We start from the raw sequence: 19,319 nt of genomic DNA, 5'->3' as shown, positions 1-19,319 counted from the left end.
ATTCTGTTGGTTGTCTTTTGGTTTTGTTGACTGTTTCTTTTGCTGTGCAAAAGCTTTTTATCTTGATGAAGTCCCAATAGTTCCTTTTTGCCCTTGCTTCCCTTGCCTTTGGCGATGTTTCTAGGAAGAGGTTGCTGCCTGTGTTCTCCTTTAGGATGTTGATGGACTCCTGTCTCCCATTTAGGTCTTTCAACCATGTTGAGTCTATTTTTGTGTGTGGTGTAAGGAAATGGTCCAGTTTCATTCTTCTGCATGTGGCCGTCCAATTTTCCCAACACCATTTGTTGAAGAGACTGTCTTTTTCCATTGGATTTTCTTTCCTGCTTTGTCGAAGATTCGTTGACCATAGAGTTGAGGGTCCATTTCTGGGCTCTCTATTCTGTTCCATTGATCTATGTGTCTGTTTTTGTGCCAGTACCATACTGTCTTGATGATGACAGCTTTGTAATAGAGCTTGAAGTCCGGGATTGTGATGCCACCAGCTTTGCTTTTCTTTTTCAACATTCCTCTGGCTATTCGGGGTGTCTTCTGGTTCCATACAAATTTTAGGATTATTTGTCCCATTTCTTTGAAAAAAGTTGATGGTGTTTTGATAGGGATGGCATTGAATGTGTAGGTTGCTCTAGGTAGCATTGACATTTTCATAATATTTGTTCTTCCAATCCCTGAGCATGGAATGTTTTTCCATTTCTTTGTGTCTGCCTCAGTTTCTTTCATGAGTATTCTATAGTTTTCTGAGTACAGATTCTTTGCCTCTTTGGTTAGATTTATTCCTAGGTATCTTATGGTTTTGGGTGCAATTGTAAATGGGCTTCAGCAGGTTATCTTATTTAATCCTTACAGCCACCTAGGACTGGGACTAAAGCTATTATACTTTTAATCATAACAAAGTAAAACTGGCCTTCTATTTGCTTCTATCATAAAAAGTTACACTTGAAATGTTAAATTGGAACTAATTTGGAAGCCCAGGATTGGTGAGATTGTTCTGCAAATCCTTTCCTAAAAAGGCTCAAATTCACACTCTGGAGCTAGAATGGCTAAACCACTGTTCAGCTCTGTTTAGTAATCCTAGTGTGTGTGTGCACTTTTTGTTCTATGCCAAGCTGGGCAGCTGCCAAGACTAAATCAAGAGCCTGGGGTGGAGCTCAGGGACCACTGGGAAAAACAGACACCTACATAAATTGGTAGAGTTCTCTGATTGCCATATGTGCAGTAAAAGTTATGCATAAGTTGTGGGCCCCTGAGTTTACTGTGGGGCCATCAGAGGTGGCTGCCTGGAGAAGACAAGGCTTGAGCCGGCTTATAAGATGGGCAACCACATAAGCAAGCTTGAGGCGTAGTTTGTACAGGGAGGTACCAGCCGTCCAGTATTACTGAAGGGTGGATTTCAGTCGGACAGGTAGGTAGGGGTTAAATCATATGAAAGAACTTGGGTTTTTGCCAGTAGGTGATGGAGGGTCAGAAGGATTTTAGATAAGCAAATAATGGAAGGTTTTCACTTCAGATGGGCTCTGACAGCAGTGTGGAGACACGGAGGGGAGGATACTGGATACTAGGGCAGAGTGACGGTCCAAAATAACAATAATAATGTGAACGATCGTGAAATTAGGAAGAAGAGGAAGGTTGAAGATAAGCAAAAGTACTGATTTTCAATAAAAGAGGAATTCGGCAAATACAAATCAGTGAGTTTAACGTGGGTCTCTTACAAGTAACAACCCAACCAACTAAAATGACTTTAGTGCTCATTTCTGGCACTACTTGACAAACAGTGGTAAACATCTGTCTCTCAACAACTCCTTTTGTATCTATTTCATTTCCAAAATGGGTGCTGTGCACATGATTACAAAGGTGGCAGCCAGCCGCAGGCGCTCAGTGGCCAAGGACCGTTTCTTTTCCTTAGTGCCAGACGCGTCTCTAGACCAACTCTCAGTGGGCTGGCTCAGATCATGTGACCAACCCAAACCAATCCTGCCTGATGGGCCAGACCTGGGTCATGTGACCACTCTCGGAGCTGGGGACAGCTCGACTTTATCTGAACCGTGTGGTATGAGGAGCAAAGGGTGGTTCACTACTACACAACGGGAAAAATATTTTTCGTAGTTTTAATTACACCCGTGAAGAAAAATGAAAAGTTAGCAAGTTATCCCTAATCCCACCGACCATGAGTTTTAAGGAATCAAGCAATAAGTGTGAGAAAGGTTATTAGAGTAATCCAAAGGAGAAATTATGAGACCCAAAACATAGAAGTCACTCAATACTGGAACGAATACGCATATATATAGGTGATCACTTTAAAGAGCAACTGTAGGTCCGTCCAATTCATCCAAGTGCAACGCTTGGATGAACATGTTGAACATACTGATTGCACAGGCGGGAATGCAATAGCAAAAGGAATTGGTGAAGCCTGCAGGGTATACCAGACCACATGCTGCCCAAATATACTGCTAGAGAGAGAAAGGGCTTTGTCGAATTCCGGCCTTGACATCTGTCTCAATCAGTTCAGAGGTGGGGCAGGTTGGCTGGATAATCTTACCGTCCTCAAGGCGGCAGCTTCCACTACATTCTCAGGACTCCACGGTCTGTGGTTCCCGGCTACTTCTCTCCTGGGCCCTGTCCAGCAGGCACCTTAAACCCAGGCAAAACCAAAACTGAGTTTGTAGGCCCCCTTCACTCCAGACCTCGCCCTCCTCCACCCATCGCACTGTCCACGCCAGACACCTTCCTCACCCTCGCCGCCCAATCCAGTCACTCCATTCCCTTCCCCTCCCAAGTATCCAGATCCACTCCTCCATCCCTGCGGCCCCAGCTCTCGTCGAGACCCCAAATCTCACCCGGGCCATTGCGGTAGCCTCAGAACTTCTGTCCTCGTCTCCGGTGTCAGCCCCCTACAGCCCCTCCTCTTCGCAGGAGCCCGAACGATCTTTCTAAAACGCAAATCTGAAAACGACTCCCCTACTTAATGTCCCTCCACGGCTCGCCCATTCTGGAGGGAGAAACCCACACGCCCCAGTTTGGAAGCCAGGTTGCGGGCGGTGGGGATGGCAAGGGAGATGTCCTACCTACGGCGCGAGGGGCACTGGCGTGTGGGCAGCTCAGATCGGAGGGCGAGAACCCCGGGCGTCCCCAGGCTGGGCAAGAAGGGCCCGCTGGGGGAACGACCCCCGGAGGCTGGCGGAGCGCGGCGCGGACCGGGCCGGGGAGGGTCGCGAACGGGCGGAGCAGCAGGTTCCGGGGAGGCGTCCCCCGGGCGAGGACGCGGCCCGAGCGGGGCGGCTCGCGGCCTCCGGGCGGCAGGGGGCGGCCTCGCCCGCGGCGGCGGCTCCCGGCCCCCGGCTCCGCGCCTCTCAAGGGACGCGGCGACCTCGGGCGGCGGGCCGCGTCGGCCGGGCATGGCGGCGTGGAGCCCGGCCGCGGCAGCGCCGCTGCTCCGTGGGATCCGCGGGGTGAGCAGCGGGGCCGGGCTGCTCTTCCCGGGCGGGAGATGCCGAGGGGCCGCGGGGCCGACCGCGGCCGGGGCTCGAGGACCGGCTCCCGTAGAGCGCGGCACAGGGCCCGGGGGCCTCCCCTTCCTTTCTCTCATTCATTCCTAGTGGGTTGGGTCCTTCAGTGGGCCGGGGCGGCGGGGATCGGAGAAGTGTCAGGCCCCGGCGCGCGCTGGCGGAGCTCCTGAGCCGGTGGAGGTGGGGGTCGAGGGGACCAGACACAGAAACCGTCGTGATCCCGCGGGCTCGGAGAAAGCGGCGTTGAGGTACTGAGCCGGGGACATAGCAGTCACAGCCCGGAGTCCTGGCGTGGGTGCCGGAGAGTGCGAGGGTCTGGGCTTCGGGCAAGTCCTCCCAGCCTCCGTGCCCTCTCCAAGCCCCACACGCCCTGAGTAGAAGCCCAGCAGAGGGCACTGCCCGCGCGCTCGCCGAAGTTTCTCTCCTCGTTTCTGAGTCATCCTTTCCTCACTTCATCCACTTTGCTTTTCCCTTCTTCCTCCTCGCCGGCCGCTCTTGAACCCGCCTCCGCCGAGTATAAAGAGCTGGTGACTTTCAGCGGGACAGTCAGGATTCTAGGGATTTTGTCAGTAGATGGCTCGTGTAAAGGCCACTGCCTACAGATTAGCTAAAATGGAGGAAAGACCTCCCAAGAAATCAGCAATGCTAAGTACCCTCAGCCCTTAGCGATTTCTGCTTCTGCCTGCCACCTGGTTACCCTCTGCCTTTGCTCCTCAGAGGAGGCTCCACACCCCCCCTCCTCCATCCCAATTTTAGCCAGGCCCCCAACATCAAGTTTCTGTCCCTCCACACAGCACTCAGTCTCACTCCAGATCTTTCTTCTGACCTGCATCTCAACTGCCTGCTAGAATTGAGACTTCTTTGCAGGTGCGAGTAGGCATGCCCTGAATGGTGTGCTCACTGTGCTCATTCGTTCATCCGTCCATCACCCAAGTCTCCCAGAGGGCCTGTCCTGGCCCCAGCTTTGGAAGGCTGCAGTAACAGGATGGACTCAGTCTTGGCCTTTGAAACCAGCTAGTGAAAGAGCCAGTGCACAGGTCATTTTAAAGAAGGTGCTTCAAGGGGCGCCTGGGTGGCTCAGTCAGTTAAGCGTCGGACTTTTGATCTCAGCTCAAGTCTTGAACTCAGGGTGGTGAGTTCAAGCCCTGCACTGGGCTCCATGCTGGGTGTGGAGCCTACTTTAAAAAAAAGAAGAAGGTGCTTTGAGACTCTCTAACACAGGACCCTGCTCTGGGCCATCAGGAACAGCCTGAGGACAGGTGGGACTGAAGGGTGAAGGGATGGTACCTTCAGCACCAACACTAGATGAACAGCGCTCGTGTGTCCCATCTGTCACCCCCCTCCAGTCTGATGCCCGGGCTACTTCCTTTGTAATACCTCTCATCTGGGCATCTTTCCTGACTAGCTTCAAAAGGCACTGTTTTGTGCAGGTTACTTTGGCACCAAGAGGCCTAACAAACGCCAAGATCTTTAGCCTGACATTCAGGGCCTGCCATGCTCTCTTTTCAGTCTCCCTTTTAGCATGTGCTCAACCCAGTCAAAGGGCTGCAGACTTGGTTTTTTGCTCTGTCTCCCGTAAGGGTTGAGACATGTTCCTATCAGAAGCACTGGCTCCCTATGGTCGCCACTGGGGGCAGGGGGAGTGTTGTTGCCAGTGGTAAATAATCTAAAAATATTTCTCCTTCAGGTCCTTTAACAGAATTCTGCTGCTTCTCCCCAGTAAGAATTAGTACATGTAGCAAAGTGTAGCCTGCTTAGTGAGCAGTACGTCACAGGGCCACATCCCACTGGAGGGTGTGGAATGTGAATCAGGCCTAAAGGACAGGTGGCATTTGGTCTCAGCATTTGGTCAGTGGCACGCTGGCCCGGGGAGGCATGTCTGAGGTGGGCTGCCTGGCCTCTGGCTCCACATCTCACCAGTGGGCCCAGCCTTAGCACTTGCCACAGTCCCCCCGTTTCTTCACCTCCAAAATTGACACCATGATGGTGTCTCTCTGACAGCATTATCGTGAGGAGGAGTTCAAGATCTGTTAAGTTTGTCTTGCTCTGGAGTCAAAGTGAGGTATTTACAATTCCACTCCCCGACTCCACCAACTCCCCAAGAAGTTTATTCTGTGCCTTGGGGAGCTTCAGTGGACATGCGATGCCACGCAGTCCCTGGGATGCAGCCCATGGCCATGCTGGCGGGGGGCCTGGGCCCTGGCTGGCGGGGCAGTGGTAGGTGGGACCTGCACAGTGGCCAGGCCCGGCCTGGGGACACCATCATCTCGCTCGGCCATGACTCTCCTCTGTTCTGTGGCAGCTTCCTCTTCTCCACTGTGTCCAGCGAATGTTTGCCTCGCAAACTGAGGGGGAGCTCAGAGTGACCCAAATTCTCAAAGAAAGGTTTCCTGGAGCTACAGCTATCCAAGTCACCGACATTTCAGGTGAGGTTTTCTCTCATCTTTCCCACGGGGTCTGCTAGGATTTTGCCCTCCGCAGGGCCAGGGCGCTGGGCAGAGTGCACTCGCCATCAGCCGCTTCTCAGTACGTGTGGCTTTTGGACAGATGGAATTCAGTCTCTCCCAGCCGATGGCTGGAGGTGCGGATGTGCAGGCGTGGGAGGGAGACTGTGTGTGAGGATAAGGCCTGGCTGGGAGGACTCGTGGTTGCTAGCCTGGCCTGGCTCTCGGTCTCCCTGGGGCTCAGGCCACGGTCTTTAATTTGACTTCCAGATGAACATTAATTTCGCCACATTCTCTGACACCCTAGAATGTTAGAGCTGGGGCAGATCCCAGAAGGATTTTATCCTTTTGAAAATAACTTCCTTACTTTCCCCACAAGGAGCCGAGCCCAGAAAGGCCAAACAACCTGCTCAGCCCCTCCCAGGGAGGAGGTGGCAGAACTGGAACCAGCACCAGGACACAGGGGGACACAGGCGGACTCTGTCCTGAGTCCAGCTGCCAGCCCCAGGCGCCTCAGAAGTTCAGACTGGCTGCGTGTTAGGAACGGGCTGGGGAGGCGAGTTCTGCACCCACAGGCCAGGAGGACAGGGCCTTTGTCCAGACGCACGTGTGGAACAGCTTAGCGGGGGCAGTTAGGTGGCCGTCCACCTGCATCTCTGCATACCCACATGTGTCTTTGGCACCCTGCATTGCCATGACGTCCTCAGTCCTATACCTGCCCCAGGCCCAGGTCAGTCAGAGCTGGAACTTAACCTTCTGTCTGGCTCTGCCTCACCCTGAGCAGAGTGTGGAAAAGGAACCGAGGCCGGGCAGCTCGGTTCCTGGGGCGCATAAAGCCTGCTGAGTAACTTGCACTTCTCATAAACTGGCCACGTGCCCCCAGCACAGGGCACATGTTCTCTCTTGCCCGCGTCAGTTCATGCCAGGGCAGCACACTTGCGTCGGTCATCGGCGCGAGCTCGCCGGCCATGTGGGTGCGGGTGGATGTGTCCACCGCAGACAGCTTGACCAGAAAGCTATTCCCTCCCCGAGGGAGCCCGGGATGAGACCCTTGAGGCTGCTCACAGACCAGGAGGGGCTGAAGAGAGCCCCGTGCAGGGCCGCCTGGCTGGCTCAGTCGGTTAAGCGTCTGCCTTCGGCTCAGGTCTTGATCCCGGGGTCCTGGGATCGAGCCCCACGTCGGGCTCCCTGCTCCGCGGGAAACCTGCTTCTCCCTCTTCCTCTGTTGCTCCCCCTGCTTGTGTTTGATCTCTCTCTTTCAAATAAATAAATAAAATCCAAAAAAAAAAAAAGAAAGAAAGAGAGAGAGACCCACGCAGCTCTATTACACAGGTTTTTTTCAGACCAAACTGTAGTGTATTTTTGCATTTTTACAAATACCGATTGCTGCCCCTGTGGTGGGGTCGAACACGGGAATTCAGCCTCTCCCGCCCCTCCTCCTCTAGGGGGTTTCCTGGCCTACTCAATAGAAATATGAAACAAACCGACATTTCCTAGGCTTTCTGTGCTCTGTGCCTTACCTTTCATGCCCCACAAGGCATAATCCTGGGTACGTGCAGCTGACTTGCGAAAGGAAGAGCACATTTTGGATCAAGGCGGCCCCGCGGGGAGCATGTGGTCCGGTCGTCAGCTGTGAGGTTTTTCTAACCGTATTAGCAACTTTCTGCTGAATAAGAATATTCAGACCTTCTTTGGATTGTATGGTACTTTGAGGACATATGGGACAGTGGCTGCTGTAAGTTAATAATTGAAACACTTTTGAGTCATGTTTATTTCAGGCGGCTGTGGGGCGATGTATGAAATCCGGATCGAGTCAGAAGAATTTAAGGAGAAGAGAACTGTCCAGCAGCACCAGATGGTAAATCAGGTCAGTAGAAGCAACACGGCTCCGTTGCCATTGGTCTCCAGCATCTTAAAGGGCCTGACGAGCAGGGATGGTGTTTAACTGTCAGCCCTGGGAAAGATTAAGGCAATACCACGCTCATGCAGACAGCATTCAGGACCTGAGCAAAATGTAATCTGGAACTTACCTGGAATCAGATGGTGGGCAAATAGGAATTTTATTCAGAATTGAAAAGAAGCCACCCAATAGTTATTTTGCATTTCCTTCTGTATTTTTTTGTATAATGCTACCAATATTTACTGTATATATTTGTAAACATACAAGTACTAAAAAATAGATGTTTTTGTAGATTTGAAGATTTTTTTTTTTTTTAGCGTCTCTTTGGACTGCTTTACAGATGGGTAAATTGAGGCATGGCACAATTGAGAATTGCCCCAGCTGCCCCAGACCCAGTGACAGGATATTGGAGGTCTGGAACATCAGATTTAACCAGACTCAGGTCCAGTTTATTCATGATCTCTGCTTCTTTTACTTGGGATTTACAGCAGCCTGGGCCCTGGCCTGTGGGCCACACCCCACAGTGGGTGTGTCTTACATTGTTCTGGAAGGTCTTGCACATTGTGAAACTAGTTTCATTTTTGTCCAGCACAGCTCTGGTCATGAGAGTCTCTCTGTGGCCCCTTGTGTATCCAGTTCAGGTGTCCCAGACTGCTATTCCAGACCTTTCCCCACCCTTCCCCGAACGAAGCCTCCCTTGGCCCCTGCCCGTTGTTCTGTCTGTGCCTCTGGATCTTTGCCCAGATCAGCCCTCCTGCCTGGGTTCCCTTCCTCTCCTCCGGCACCCAGCTCAAATGCTGCCCCCTCCCCCCCCCGCACCTCCACCTGCCTGGCAGGAAACGAATGTCCCCGCACCCTCTGACTCCAGCCTTCTCTGCCTTGTGTCCTGGATACTTAGGACCCTGCTGTCTGTCCCTTGGCCCTGTCATCCCTCTGTGGGCTGTTCCCTTTTGGATCTATCTTTGGCTTCCTCAAAGAGCCCAGTCCTTCACTTGCACGCGGACACCTTCGGCCATATGGCGTGCTGCGGGTCTGCTGGGAGGTCTGGGGTAGAACGGCCTCTCTGCTCCCCCGAAAGTACTTCTTGTCCCGTGTGATCTCAGGGATGGGAGCCAAGGCAAGACAGGGAAGACCTGACGGGCCCAAATCGTCCCCAAACAGCAGGACTTTGGGTTTTGTCCCTAGAACTCCTCAGGCTGCCTGGTGCGCCTGGGCTCTGAGGGGCGCTGTGAATTTGAGCGCATCCCCTGGCCTGGGGCCACCGATACAAGTGGTTAAGGATGCAGTTTCTGGAGTCTGTCTGCCCACATTACGCATGTGGGCTCTGCTACTTTCTAGCTGTGTGATCCTGAGCAACTTACTCAACCTCCCTGTGCCTCGGTTCTTTAATCTGTCACCGGGGAGAGAAACAGTACTTGCCTCAAAGGGCTGTTTTGCAAATTCGTGGTAGAACACACGCGTGGCACCGGAACGCAGTCTGACAGCTCGTAAGCCCTCGGTAAATGTCAGCGGCCATCGCTGTTGTCATCCTTGTCCACAGCATTGGCAGAGCCCGCACCGTGTTGGGGGGAGGGGGAAGGCGGCCATTCCCTGGGTTTGAGGGAATGTCATGGGCTCAAGGCTTCCTCTGGACCCCTGCAGAACTCAGACTTCCCCCGGCACCCTCCGAGCGGGAGAAGCCGGGTGGGGGCCTGATGGGCCTGGACTGGGTGAAGCTTTCCTCGTTGATCTTGCTTAGTCACCCTAATAGAATCGAGACTCTTAGGCCCAAAAGGCTCTGAAAAGGCCACCTTGTCCATCTGATACTGGAGTCCACTGCTGGTCAGACAGTCCCTGCCTGATTCCCTGGGGACGGGCGTCCCTGCTGTCACGACTCACACCTGCTCCACCCTCAGCAGGAATGTGCGGTTCCTCAGGGACCCTGCCCATGTGTAGCCTGGCCTCGTTCAGCTCCCAGGGTTCATCAGCCTTCTCTTCTGGAATAGTCATTGGTGTTGACTTTGGGCCAGGCCCCAGGGATGGCATCCATCCTATTCCCGCCCTGGGGAACAGACCCAGGGAGAGAAGTGAGCACTGAGTTCCCTTTTGTGTTGGAGGAAGCTGGTTCCTTCTTGGCTGCTTCACAGCGGGACCCAAGCCTCAGTGTCTGTGTTGGCAAAGATCGCATGAGTTGTTGGCCACACGTGCCTGGCCTCGCGATGCATGTGGAAGGCATTCGGCCAATAGCAGTCGCCCTCTCCCCTTCTCCGGCCTCTTTCCCGCTTGTTGCCCATTCACCTGCCCCTGAGGGTGCCTCAGCCCATGCCTCCCCTGCCCAGAGCCCTGCAGCGGGTGCCCTGAGTGCCCAGGGAGTCCAGCCCCACCCTCCCCTCTGGAGCCTGCCTCAGTCTCGCACCGCCTGCTCCTGACTCACAGCCAGGCTTCCCCCCGTGCATCGTGGCAGGTCCCTGGCCTTCCCTCCTGGGCCCAGTACTTGGTCCCTCTGCCCGTCCCACTCCCAGCTGCCCCGCTCCACGAACGGCCAGTGCAGGCTGGCTCCATCCCCACACCCACAGCAGCGCTCACAGCCTCGTGGTCCAGCAGTGCCTGTCACTGTGCGCCATGTCCGTTTTGTGTGCCCTTGTATTACTTCCCCTTGCCTTTTGCACCTGCGACCCCATCACAGTAGTGGACGCTGAGAAATGTTTACCCAAACTACATCTTGTGAACTGTGGGGCTATGGCTAAGTCACTTCCCGACCAGGACCTCAACTGTGAAGTGACCCGCATGACCTTTAGGGCCCCCTGTAGCTGGGAGATACTGTGACCTGGGTCACAGGCCCTTAGAAGCCTGCGAGAGAGCTGGTAGAAGGCACTGGGAGGGCTAAGTGCACAGGGCATGAGGGGTCAAGGCTTTCCACGTGAAGGGCGGCTGGGCCCACGCCTAGCCAAGGAGGCTTTAAGGATTGTGACCCAGGTGACAGCCCAAACACAGGGACGGGGACAGCCTTTAGGGGGCATTCTGTGCCTGCAGAAAGCAGAGAGCTTGGGGCCCAGGGGGCTGTGTTCCCTTTCCTGCCCCCCCCTCCCCCCCCCGCCCCATGACATGACATGAGGCTTTTTCCCCAGGGTATTTCTGTTGTCTACAGAGTTGAGGGGGCTGCCGGTGAACGTGGAAGGGCCAGGGCAGTTCATCGGCCCCCAGCACACAGCAGCCCCTAGCATCAGGGCGGGACGGGGGCCCGAGGGGGACGAGGGATCACCAGAACATCAGAGTCAGGTCCTGATTCTGCTCCCCACTTGCTGGGTTTGGACAGGGGGTAGATTCTGTGTCTTTTATCAAAGAAAGGGATAGGACTAGATTATCTCTAAGGATCCTTCCCTGTAAACCGACTGCACGTGTTAGGAATTTTTTTGTTGTAAGCTAGCAAAAGCAAACAAAGGGAATTAAATGGCCTGTGCAGTTAAATTATCTGGTTTCTGGCATATCTAGATTCAGGGTCTTAAGTTCATCTGCTTGCTCTTTTTCATGTTCTCTCTCTCCCCCTCGCTGAGCTTTTGGCTTCTGTGTTTTGGCCTCATTTTCTCCTACTGGAGATGGGCTTTCCCTTTTTGTTGGAGAACATGGCCCCCAGCCACCTCCAACTGACATTGTTCAAGTATAGTGACCCAAGAGACAAGGCTCCACAGGGAAAAATCCCAGCAGAGATTCTGATTGGCCCAGTTTGGGTCATGTGTCACCCCTGGACCAATCAGGCTGGGCCAGAGGCACATAGCTACCTAAATACCAGGCAAATTGGTAGGCCCACCATCTGTACACAATTAAGATCTCCAGTGGCTGGTGGAGAAGGGGAGGTGTAGAACAATGTGTTTGACATGCTACCATTTATGTTATTAAAAGGTAGCAGGGTGGGGGTGCCTGGGTGGCTTAGTCATTAGACGTCCACCTTCGGCTCAGGTCATGATCCCAGGGTCCTGGGATCGAGCCCTGCATCGGGCTCCCTGCTCGGCGGGAAGCCTGCTTCTCCCTCTCCCACTCCCCTTGCTTGTGTTCCCTCTCTCGCTGTGTCTCTCTCTGTCAAATAAATAAATAAAAATCTTTAAAAAAAATAAAAGGTAGCAGGGTGGATATATATTCATATTAGCTTAAACATGCATTTTTCAATCATTGCAAAGACATACAAGAAATTGACACCACTTCTCTCCTTTGGGGATGGAGGTGGGAATGGGAGGTGGTGCAGGGCAGGTGGAGGGGGGAAACTTCACTGCATGCCTTTCTATAACTTTTGATTTTTGAGCCTCATTAGACATTGATTCAAAAAAACAAAAAACTGTTTTCTAAAAAAAAAGGGGAAACTGCTCAGACAAAGCACGTGCAGCGCCTCCTACGGAAACAGAGCTATATACAGATACTCTCAGAGAGACTTACTGTGCTCGGTGTCGGATGCAAAACAGTGATGCTCTTCTCCTTACTTAGGCACTGAAAGAAGAAATCAAAGGGATGCACGGATTGCGGATATTTACCTCCGTCCCCAAACACTGACCACGTCCTGGCCGCGTAGATGCTGCTGCTTAACGCCTTCGATGAACTTGGCTGACACCATCCTTTCCTAGGCATTTGCCAAAAAAGTTATCTATTTTGTTCATAGACATTTCCATATTATAATCATAGAAGAATATGTTCTCTATTTAGAGTTTAATTAAAGGCAACAGACCTACGAAACCTTCGAAGAGTCATTGGTGATGCGTCTGGTTCCTCTGTTTCGGAGGCAGTGTCCTTTGTCCAAAGGTCTCGTCCTTGTCAGTTGTGTCCTGTTGCTACACATGTGGAGGGGAGTGCCAGCTCGTTCTGTCATGTCAAGAGACTTTCTTGTTTCTTCTCCTCTAGGAAACTGCTCTTAAGGCCCCTTAATCTTACCCAAAAGAGAAAAAGAAAAGAGAAAAAATTTGTCCTTTGGTTTTGCTGTTCCCTCGGTCGAATGCCTGGCTTTCCCTCCCCCTCCAAACTTCTTACAAGAATGATCTTAGACCTTCACTTTCTGACTCCCTGGAGTGGACTCTGAGGAGTCTGGGATGCCAGGGTCAAGGTCTTCTTCGTGCTTAAAGATGCCCCGCCCTCCGCATCTTGGAGGGAGGTGCAGCCCATCTCCCGCAGCGGAAGCGGGAAAGGTCTGCTTTCCTAGCTCACTTGCATATGGGCATGGGTAGGTCTAGACTCAGCCCATGAGACGGACGTGGACTCTGAATGCGGAGCAAGTGAGCCGAGAAAGAGGGGTGGCGGCGCACCCATCCCAGCCGCTGAGGCAGCGGATCCGGCCTTCCGGCTGCTGGTAGTGACAGAGTCAGTGTCGCAAGCTGCGGGGCTCTGGAGTCCGTGGTGGCGGTCGCGCTGTCTGGGTCTGCGGCATGATCCGGGCTCTGGTAACAGAGCCTTCCCGTTCCTGCCCACTTTCAGAAGCCAGTTCGCCAATCTTCCCAGAAATTTTGGGATTGTTCCATGTCCTTTCACTAAATTCTTTATTGTTCACATCAGTCTGGTCAGTGTCTGTTGCTTGCAACCGAGAGAGAGCCCTGATGGGTTCACAGTGGGGCTCCTGCCGTCCCGCCCCCACTTCCCTCCTGGACAGCTGTCTGAGAGACCGTGTCCACTGCCGCTCTCAGTCCTCGGCACCCCAGTCACCATGGTGATGCCAGGCTGACCATCCGCTCCTTCCTCAAATGCCTCCTTTGTCTTTCGCGGAGCTGCTCACCAGGGAAACCGGTGGTCACTATCATTTCTGGAGATTCCCTAGTATGTCCTGAAGTAATGAAAGGATGTGGTTAAAACAACCTTGGGCCCGAGTTTTGGAGCAGCACAAATTTTAAATAATCTGTTCATATACCATGCCCCCATTTTGGGGTTTAAAAATACTCTCTAACTCCACAGTAAGGGGGAGGGATTGGTGTCCTGCCAAGGCAGGGCCGCCTTTTACATGGAAGAGATTCACTGAGTTGTATAAGAGCTGAGAAGCCAGGATAAAACAGAACTGAGGATCAGGGGCACCTCTGAAAGAGCGCCCCAGAGGACAGCTTTTAGGTGGCGTAGTGGGGAAACACCGAAGAATGGAGTCCCAGGGGCCAGAAGATGGTAGCGGTCAGTGAGGACAGAGAGATCACAGAATTAGACACATGTTGGTTACTTGTGTGGAGTCTAATTGTCCTGAGGGTGGGCTGGACGTAGTCCTCTGCTTCTAAAGAACAGAATCCAGTAGAAAGGACAAGGGGCCGCTTCAGAGACTACGTCATAAAAGACACTGTGGCTTCCTCCTTGCTCTCTCTCAGACTGCTCACTCTGGGGGAAGGTAGCCACCATGCTGTGAGGGCACTCAAGCAGCCTGTGGAGATGTCCATGTGGGGAACGGAGGCCTCTTACCAACAGCCAATGACACGGGCCTGCCAATAGCCAGCAGGGCACCAAACGTTCTGCCAAAACAAGAACCATTTGGGTAAGCCATCTTGGAAGTGGGTCCTTCCAAGTCACAGTCACCGTTGAGCCTTCAGACAACTGTCGCCCCAGCTGACATCTTGACTGCAGCTTGCCAGAACCACTCAGCTAAGCTACTCCCAATTCTTGACTAACAGAAACTGGGAGGTAATGAATACTTGTTGTTTGAAGGCACTAAGTTTCAGGGTAAGTTCTAGAGCAACAGATAACTGTGTACACTGTACACGTGTGCAGTATGGGCAGGACGCTGGGGCATTTCACATATTGAAGGAGAGGTGGGAGGGCCGGACTGCAGAAAGGAGCGCAAGGTCAGGAGCTCACGACACCCCTGGGTCTCCGCATCTCCTGTCTGCTTCTCTCTGCAGATCAGCTTTATCGTAGATATATTTATTGTAGACTGGCGTTCACCATATACTGCCAGGGTATGACTCACTGTCCTGCCCGTGGCTCTTAATTTTTATACTTAATGTCCAAGCCATGAGAAGGGCAGACTTTCCTTCCAAGTTCCAGTCCAAAGAATGCCCGGGAAGGCCTCCGACCGGCCCGCCTCGAATCAGGAGCCACCGAGGAGGCAGGTGATGCGGCAGCCTCTCTCCGGACTCGGCGTTAGAGTGGAGGGAGGAGCAATCGCCTCAAAAAGTGGGGGGTTCTGTTCCAAGAAGAGGCTGGGGACAAACAACAGGTATTCTTGAGCGGAGGGAAAGGTGATGGGGCCTGGCAGGCCTGCTAGGAGTCCGGGGACACCAGGGAAACTCGGAGTCTTCCCTGGCTTCACCCCGTCTCCCCACCCCAGGCGACTCTCCAGGCCCGGAGAAATGTGTCAGCCCTACCACGGCCACATGTCTGTTCCCAAATCTGGCAACAAGAACTTTTTCAAGGAGCTCCCCTACCCCCTCTGCAGTTGTTCTTCCTCCAAAATTAAAAGGAAAGTTGGAGGAATCAGAGTTTCTTTTTAGTTGATTACACAAGAAGAAATTGTTTAATCAGAGTGGCCAGAGTATAAGGTTGCATCTGACAGAGCCAACTCTTAGCTTGCTGATTACGTGCTACTTGTGGAAGGAGGGGGTACAGTTTCTGAGTCATGTGTCCTTTTAAAAACAGTGTCCAGTTTTCCAGTGGAAAATCCAAAGCATCTTGAGGTAGGTGCTTGCTGACCAGATCAATCAATCAAAGGGACACTGCCCCATGCACAGCCCTCCCCCAGGCCCCTTTGGTCCCATGGGTTCATGTAGTGCCCCTCTCTCCCCTGATTAGACCACCGAACGAGCAGCCAGGGCACCGGCTGGCCTGCAGCCTGGGAGGGGATCCGGGGCCACGAAGCCCCACCCATATGCTGGCGCTGGCAAAGAGCGAAGGAATCCAGTCGTCTTTCTTGGGAATCCAAACTGGAAAGGCGAGAGTAAATGACCCAAGGACAGCTCATGGCTGGTGGAAAGCTCTGGGCAAACAAATAAGGGCACTCCAGTCAAGAAATACGGAGAGAATCCGTCTAGGAGAAACGGAAGTTGGAAAAATGGCCTGGGAGATGCCAGGGGGGCATTGGCAAATCTGAGTTGAGAGGAAGCCGACACTGGGGAATAAAGAAGACAGTGATTCTCAATCCTGCTGCAAATGAGAACCACCCGGGGTGTTTAAAATACTCACAGCTGGGGCGTTCCCAGGACCACGAGGCAGAGACCAGGCGGTTAAAAACAGACGTGAGCCGTCCTGCCGCCTTAGAGCCTCCAGAGTCAGGCCGGACCCCCTACCTCTGCCCCGAAACCTGGGTGAGGCCTGTCCTGCCCACCCCCTTTCCTCCCAGGGAGCTGTTGCGCCTGCGTCAGTTTGCTAGCTCCCCTCCATCTCCTACCCACCTTGCTGGTTGGGGCGGGGGGGGGCGGTGCTGCCCGCACCCCCTAACTCCACGGGGTGAGCGGTGGGAGAGCTCCCAAGCCACCCGAGCTGGGGGTGGGCCCCAGGCCTCCCAGCTGCCCCAGGCGGAATCCGGCCTGCGGGTCCGAGGAAAAAGGAGCCAGGCCTTTGGCAGCTGGGAGTTTCCCGAGTTTTCCGGAGCAGCGCCACGCACCGCGTCGCTACCCTGCGCTCCCTCCGGCCCACAAGGTAGGACGCCCCTGCATGTGCCCGCGTGCGTTGTCAGAAACCTCTGGCTTGAGTCAGCAGAGTTGTTTCTTACTTGCAACCCAGAGAGCCTTAAGCCATGCCATCCGTATCCTGCAGTTCACCCCTTACCGAATGAGCCCGACTTCTGCATCTTTTCTGCTTGCATTTGCTCTAATAACGCTGGTAGGATTGAGTCTGTCATTAGGCGCCTCCTTTCAGGAAATTGAGCGCTTTTCTCAGGTCGTGGTGAGATAGCCTGACACTGGGAATTTCAAAGAACATTTATGCGCTTTAATTTTGTTTTGTTTTAGAAAAATATAATGCTTATTAGGGAGGCAGGTAAGAGGGTACAAGTAAAAGATGCCAGTTTCTTCAATCACCTTGACCTTTATTCAAACGCCCTTTGTTCAGAACCCGAGTGTCTGTAATGGTCTCTGGCCTCAGCCACCTCCCCAGCAGTCATAAAAACCCAGAGGTCCTCAGGGAGCCGAATAGCCAGCTAAACAAATGGATGAAAAAGTAAAAAGTGAGAACAACTGAAGTTCAAGTAATAATGTTAGCTTTTTTTAAGTAAACGGTTTTTAGGACAGTTATATAACTGTTTTTAGAACTATTTTAGATTTACAGAAAAATGGACAGGAGAGTACAGAGTGCCTGGTGTATTCCACACCATTTCCCCTCCTCTTAACGGTTGAGATTAGTGTGGTACATTTGTTACAATTAACGAACCGATATTGATACAATATTACAAATTAAAGCCCATAGTTTATTCGGATCTCCTTAGTTTTTCCTTAATATCTTGTTCCCAGTGTCCCCTCCACAACTCCACATTACATGTCATTGTCCTGTCTCCTTCATCTCTTCTTGGCCCCGACGGTTTCTCAGAATTTCCTTGCTTTCGACGACCTTTTAGTTTTTAAATAGCAGTGCAAACCAATATATTCTGGGGGGAAATTATGGATGTGTTTGACAGAAGCAATTTTTTTTGTCATTAAAGACAAGCTTCTGTTTGGGGCCCCTGGCTGGTTCAGTCGGAGGAGCATACGACTCTTGTTCTCTGGATAGTGAGTTCCAGCCCCATGTTGGGTGGAGAGTTACTTAAATAAAATTAAAAAAAAAAAAAATCCTCTGCTTATTTTAGATTTAAGAAGAACTGTGCCTTAGACGTCAAAAACATATTCCTCAACCACACGTGGTCACAGGAAACCTTTTCTTTCGGGGCACCCTGGAACTGTACCCATATTAGCAAACACTTGGGTGTTTAGGGATTTCAGATTTTCAGTGTGTTTCCCCTTCTGGGGAAAATGTTTAGAGTTGAGCATAAATAATAGCTTAGTTTTTTAAGCTTAAAGCAATTTGTATAATATTCTCAGATCCCTGATTTCATTTGATCATTTAAAAAAAATTTAATTCTGGGGCACCTGGGTGGCTCAGTCGTTGAGCGTCTGCCTGCGGCTCAGGTCATGATCCCAGGATCCTGGGATTGAGCCCCGCATTGGGCTCCCTGCTCAGCAGAGAGCCTGCTTCTCCCTCTCCCTCTGCCTGCCGCTCTGCCTATCTGTGCTCTCCATGTCTCTGTCAAATAAATAAAAACTAATGATGTAATGTATGGTGATTAACATAACAATAAAAAATTAAAAAACAAAAAACTTTAAAAAAATTTAATTCCAGTGTAATTAACATACAATGTTATATTGGTTTCAGGTGTATAATATAGTGATTCAGTAATTCTATACATTACTTGGTGCTCATCATACATGCAGTCTTTAATCCCGATCACCCATTTTGTGATCCACCCCCCATCTCCCCTCTGGTAACCATCAGTTTGTTCTCTATAGTTAAGAGTCTGGTTTTTGGTTTGTCTTTTCTCCCCTTTGTTCATTTGTTTTGTTTCTTAAATTCCACATACAAGTGAAATCATATAGTGTCTTTCTCTGATTGACTTATTTCACTTAGCATTATATTCCCTAGATTCGTTCACATTGTTGCAAATGGCAAGATTTCATTCTTTTTCATGGCTGAGTAATACTCCAGTGCACACGCATGGGCACGTGCACACACACACACACACACACCCCATATCTTCTTTAGCCATTCATCTATCCATGGTCACCTGGGTTAATTCCATAATTTGGCTACTGCAAATAATGCTGCAATAAACACAGGAGTGCATATATCTTTTCAAATTAGTATTTACTTATTCTTTGGGTAAATACCCAGTAGTGGAATTGCTGGTTCATATGGTAATTCTATTTTTAATTAAATGTGTCTGTTTTTGTGCCAGTACCATACTGTTTTAATCATTATACCTTTGTAGTATATCTTAAAATCTGGATTGCAATTCCTCCAGTTGTGCTCTTTTTCAGGATTGCTTTGGCTATTTGGGGTCTTTTGTGGCTGCATTCTAGTTCTGTGAAAAATGCTGTTGGTATTTTGATGGGGATTGCATTAAATCTGTAGATTGCTTTGGGTAGCATTGACATTTTAACAATATTTGTTCTCCCAATCCATAAGCATGGAATGTCTTTCCATTTCTTCGCATCCTCTTCAATTTCTTTCATTAATGTTTTATAGTTTTCAAAGTACAGGTTTTTCACCTCCTTGGTTGAGTTTATTTCTAGGTATTTTATTATATTTAGTGCAATTGTAAATGGGATTGTTTTTTAAATTTCTCTTTCTCCTACTTCATTATACTGTATAGAGATGCATCAGATTTCTATATATTGATTTTGTATCCTGCAACCTTACTGAATTAATTTATCAGTTCTAGTGGTTTTCGGTGGAGTCTTTAGGGTTTTCTGTATTTGGTATCATGTCATCTACAAATAGTGAAAGCTTTACTTCTTCCTTGCCAAGTTGGATGCCTTTTATTCCTTTTTCTTGTCTAATTGCTGTGGCTAGGACTTCCAGTAC

At 51.2% G+C, this 19,319-nt stretch overlaps 1 protein-coding gene and 1 long non-coding RNA gene across 3 annotated transcripts; one reads left to right on the top strand and one right to left on the bottom strand.

Moving 5' to 3' along the window:
- Positions 1–2,088: 2,088 nt before the first annotated feature.
- Positions 2,089–3,257, bottom strand: LOC115939056 (uncharacterized). Its single transcript, XR_004074013.2, has 3 exons — positions 3,060–3,257; positions 2,832–2,937; positions 2,089–2,625 (listed from the first exon to the last, which is right to left on the bottom strand). It is a non-coding gene; the product is annotated as an uncharacterized LOC115939056 (long non-coding RNA).
- A 49-nt stretch (positions 3,258–3,306) lies between these two features.
- BOLA3 (bolA family member 3) lies at positions 3,307–12,545 on the top strand. Of its 2 annotated transcripts, XM_081833710.1 has the most exons (4): positions 3,307–3,443; positions 5,803–5,926; positions 7,723–7,811; positions 12,300–12,545. In XM_081833710.1, exons 1-4 carry the CDS (start codon positions 3,390–3,392, stop codon positions 12,363–12,365), a joined length of 333 nt encoding a protein of 110 aa, XP_081689836.1. In that variant the 5' UTR covers positions 3,307–3,389; the 3' UTR covers positions 12,366–12,545. The 2 variants fall into 2 exon arrangements, with proteins under 2 accessions (XP_081689836.1, XP_081689837.1); XM_081833711.1 differs by lacking the exon at positions 7,723–7,811.
- Positions 12,546–19,319: the final 6,774 nt, after the last annotated feature.

This window comes from Leptonychotes weddellii, chromosome 10 (assembly GCF_054177405.1).
Source record: "Leptonychotes weddellii isolate Sample4059 chromosome 10, ASM5417740v2, whole genome shotgun sequence".
Lineage (NCBI taxonomy): Eukaryota > Metazoa > Chordata > Mammalia > Carnivora > Phocidae > Leptonychotes > Leptonychotes weddellii.
The sequence above is the reverse complement of the archived record's forward strand: the minus strand, read 5'-3'. Positions and strand labels throughout refer to the sequence as shown.

Coding starts and splice junctions, on each gene's coding strand:
- BOLA3 (XM_081833710.1), top strand. CDS start 3,390: ATGGCGGCGTGGAGCCCGGCCGCGGCAGCGCCGCTGCTCCGTGGGATC. Junction 5,927..7,722: donor CCAAGTCACCGACATTTCAG/GTGAGGTTTTCT, acceptor TGTTTATTTCAG/GCGGCTGTGGGGCGATGTAT. Junction 7,812..12,299: donor AGCACCAGATGGTAAATCAG/GTCAGTAGAAGC, acceptor CTCCTTACTTAG/GCACTGAAAGAAGAAATCAA.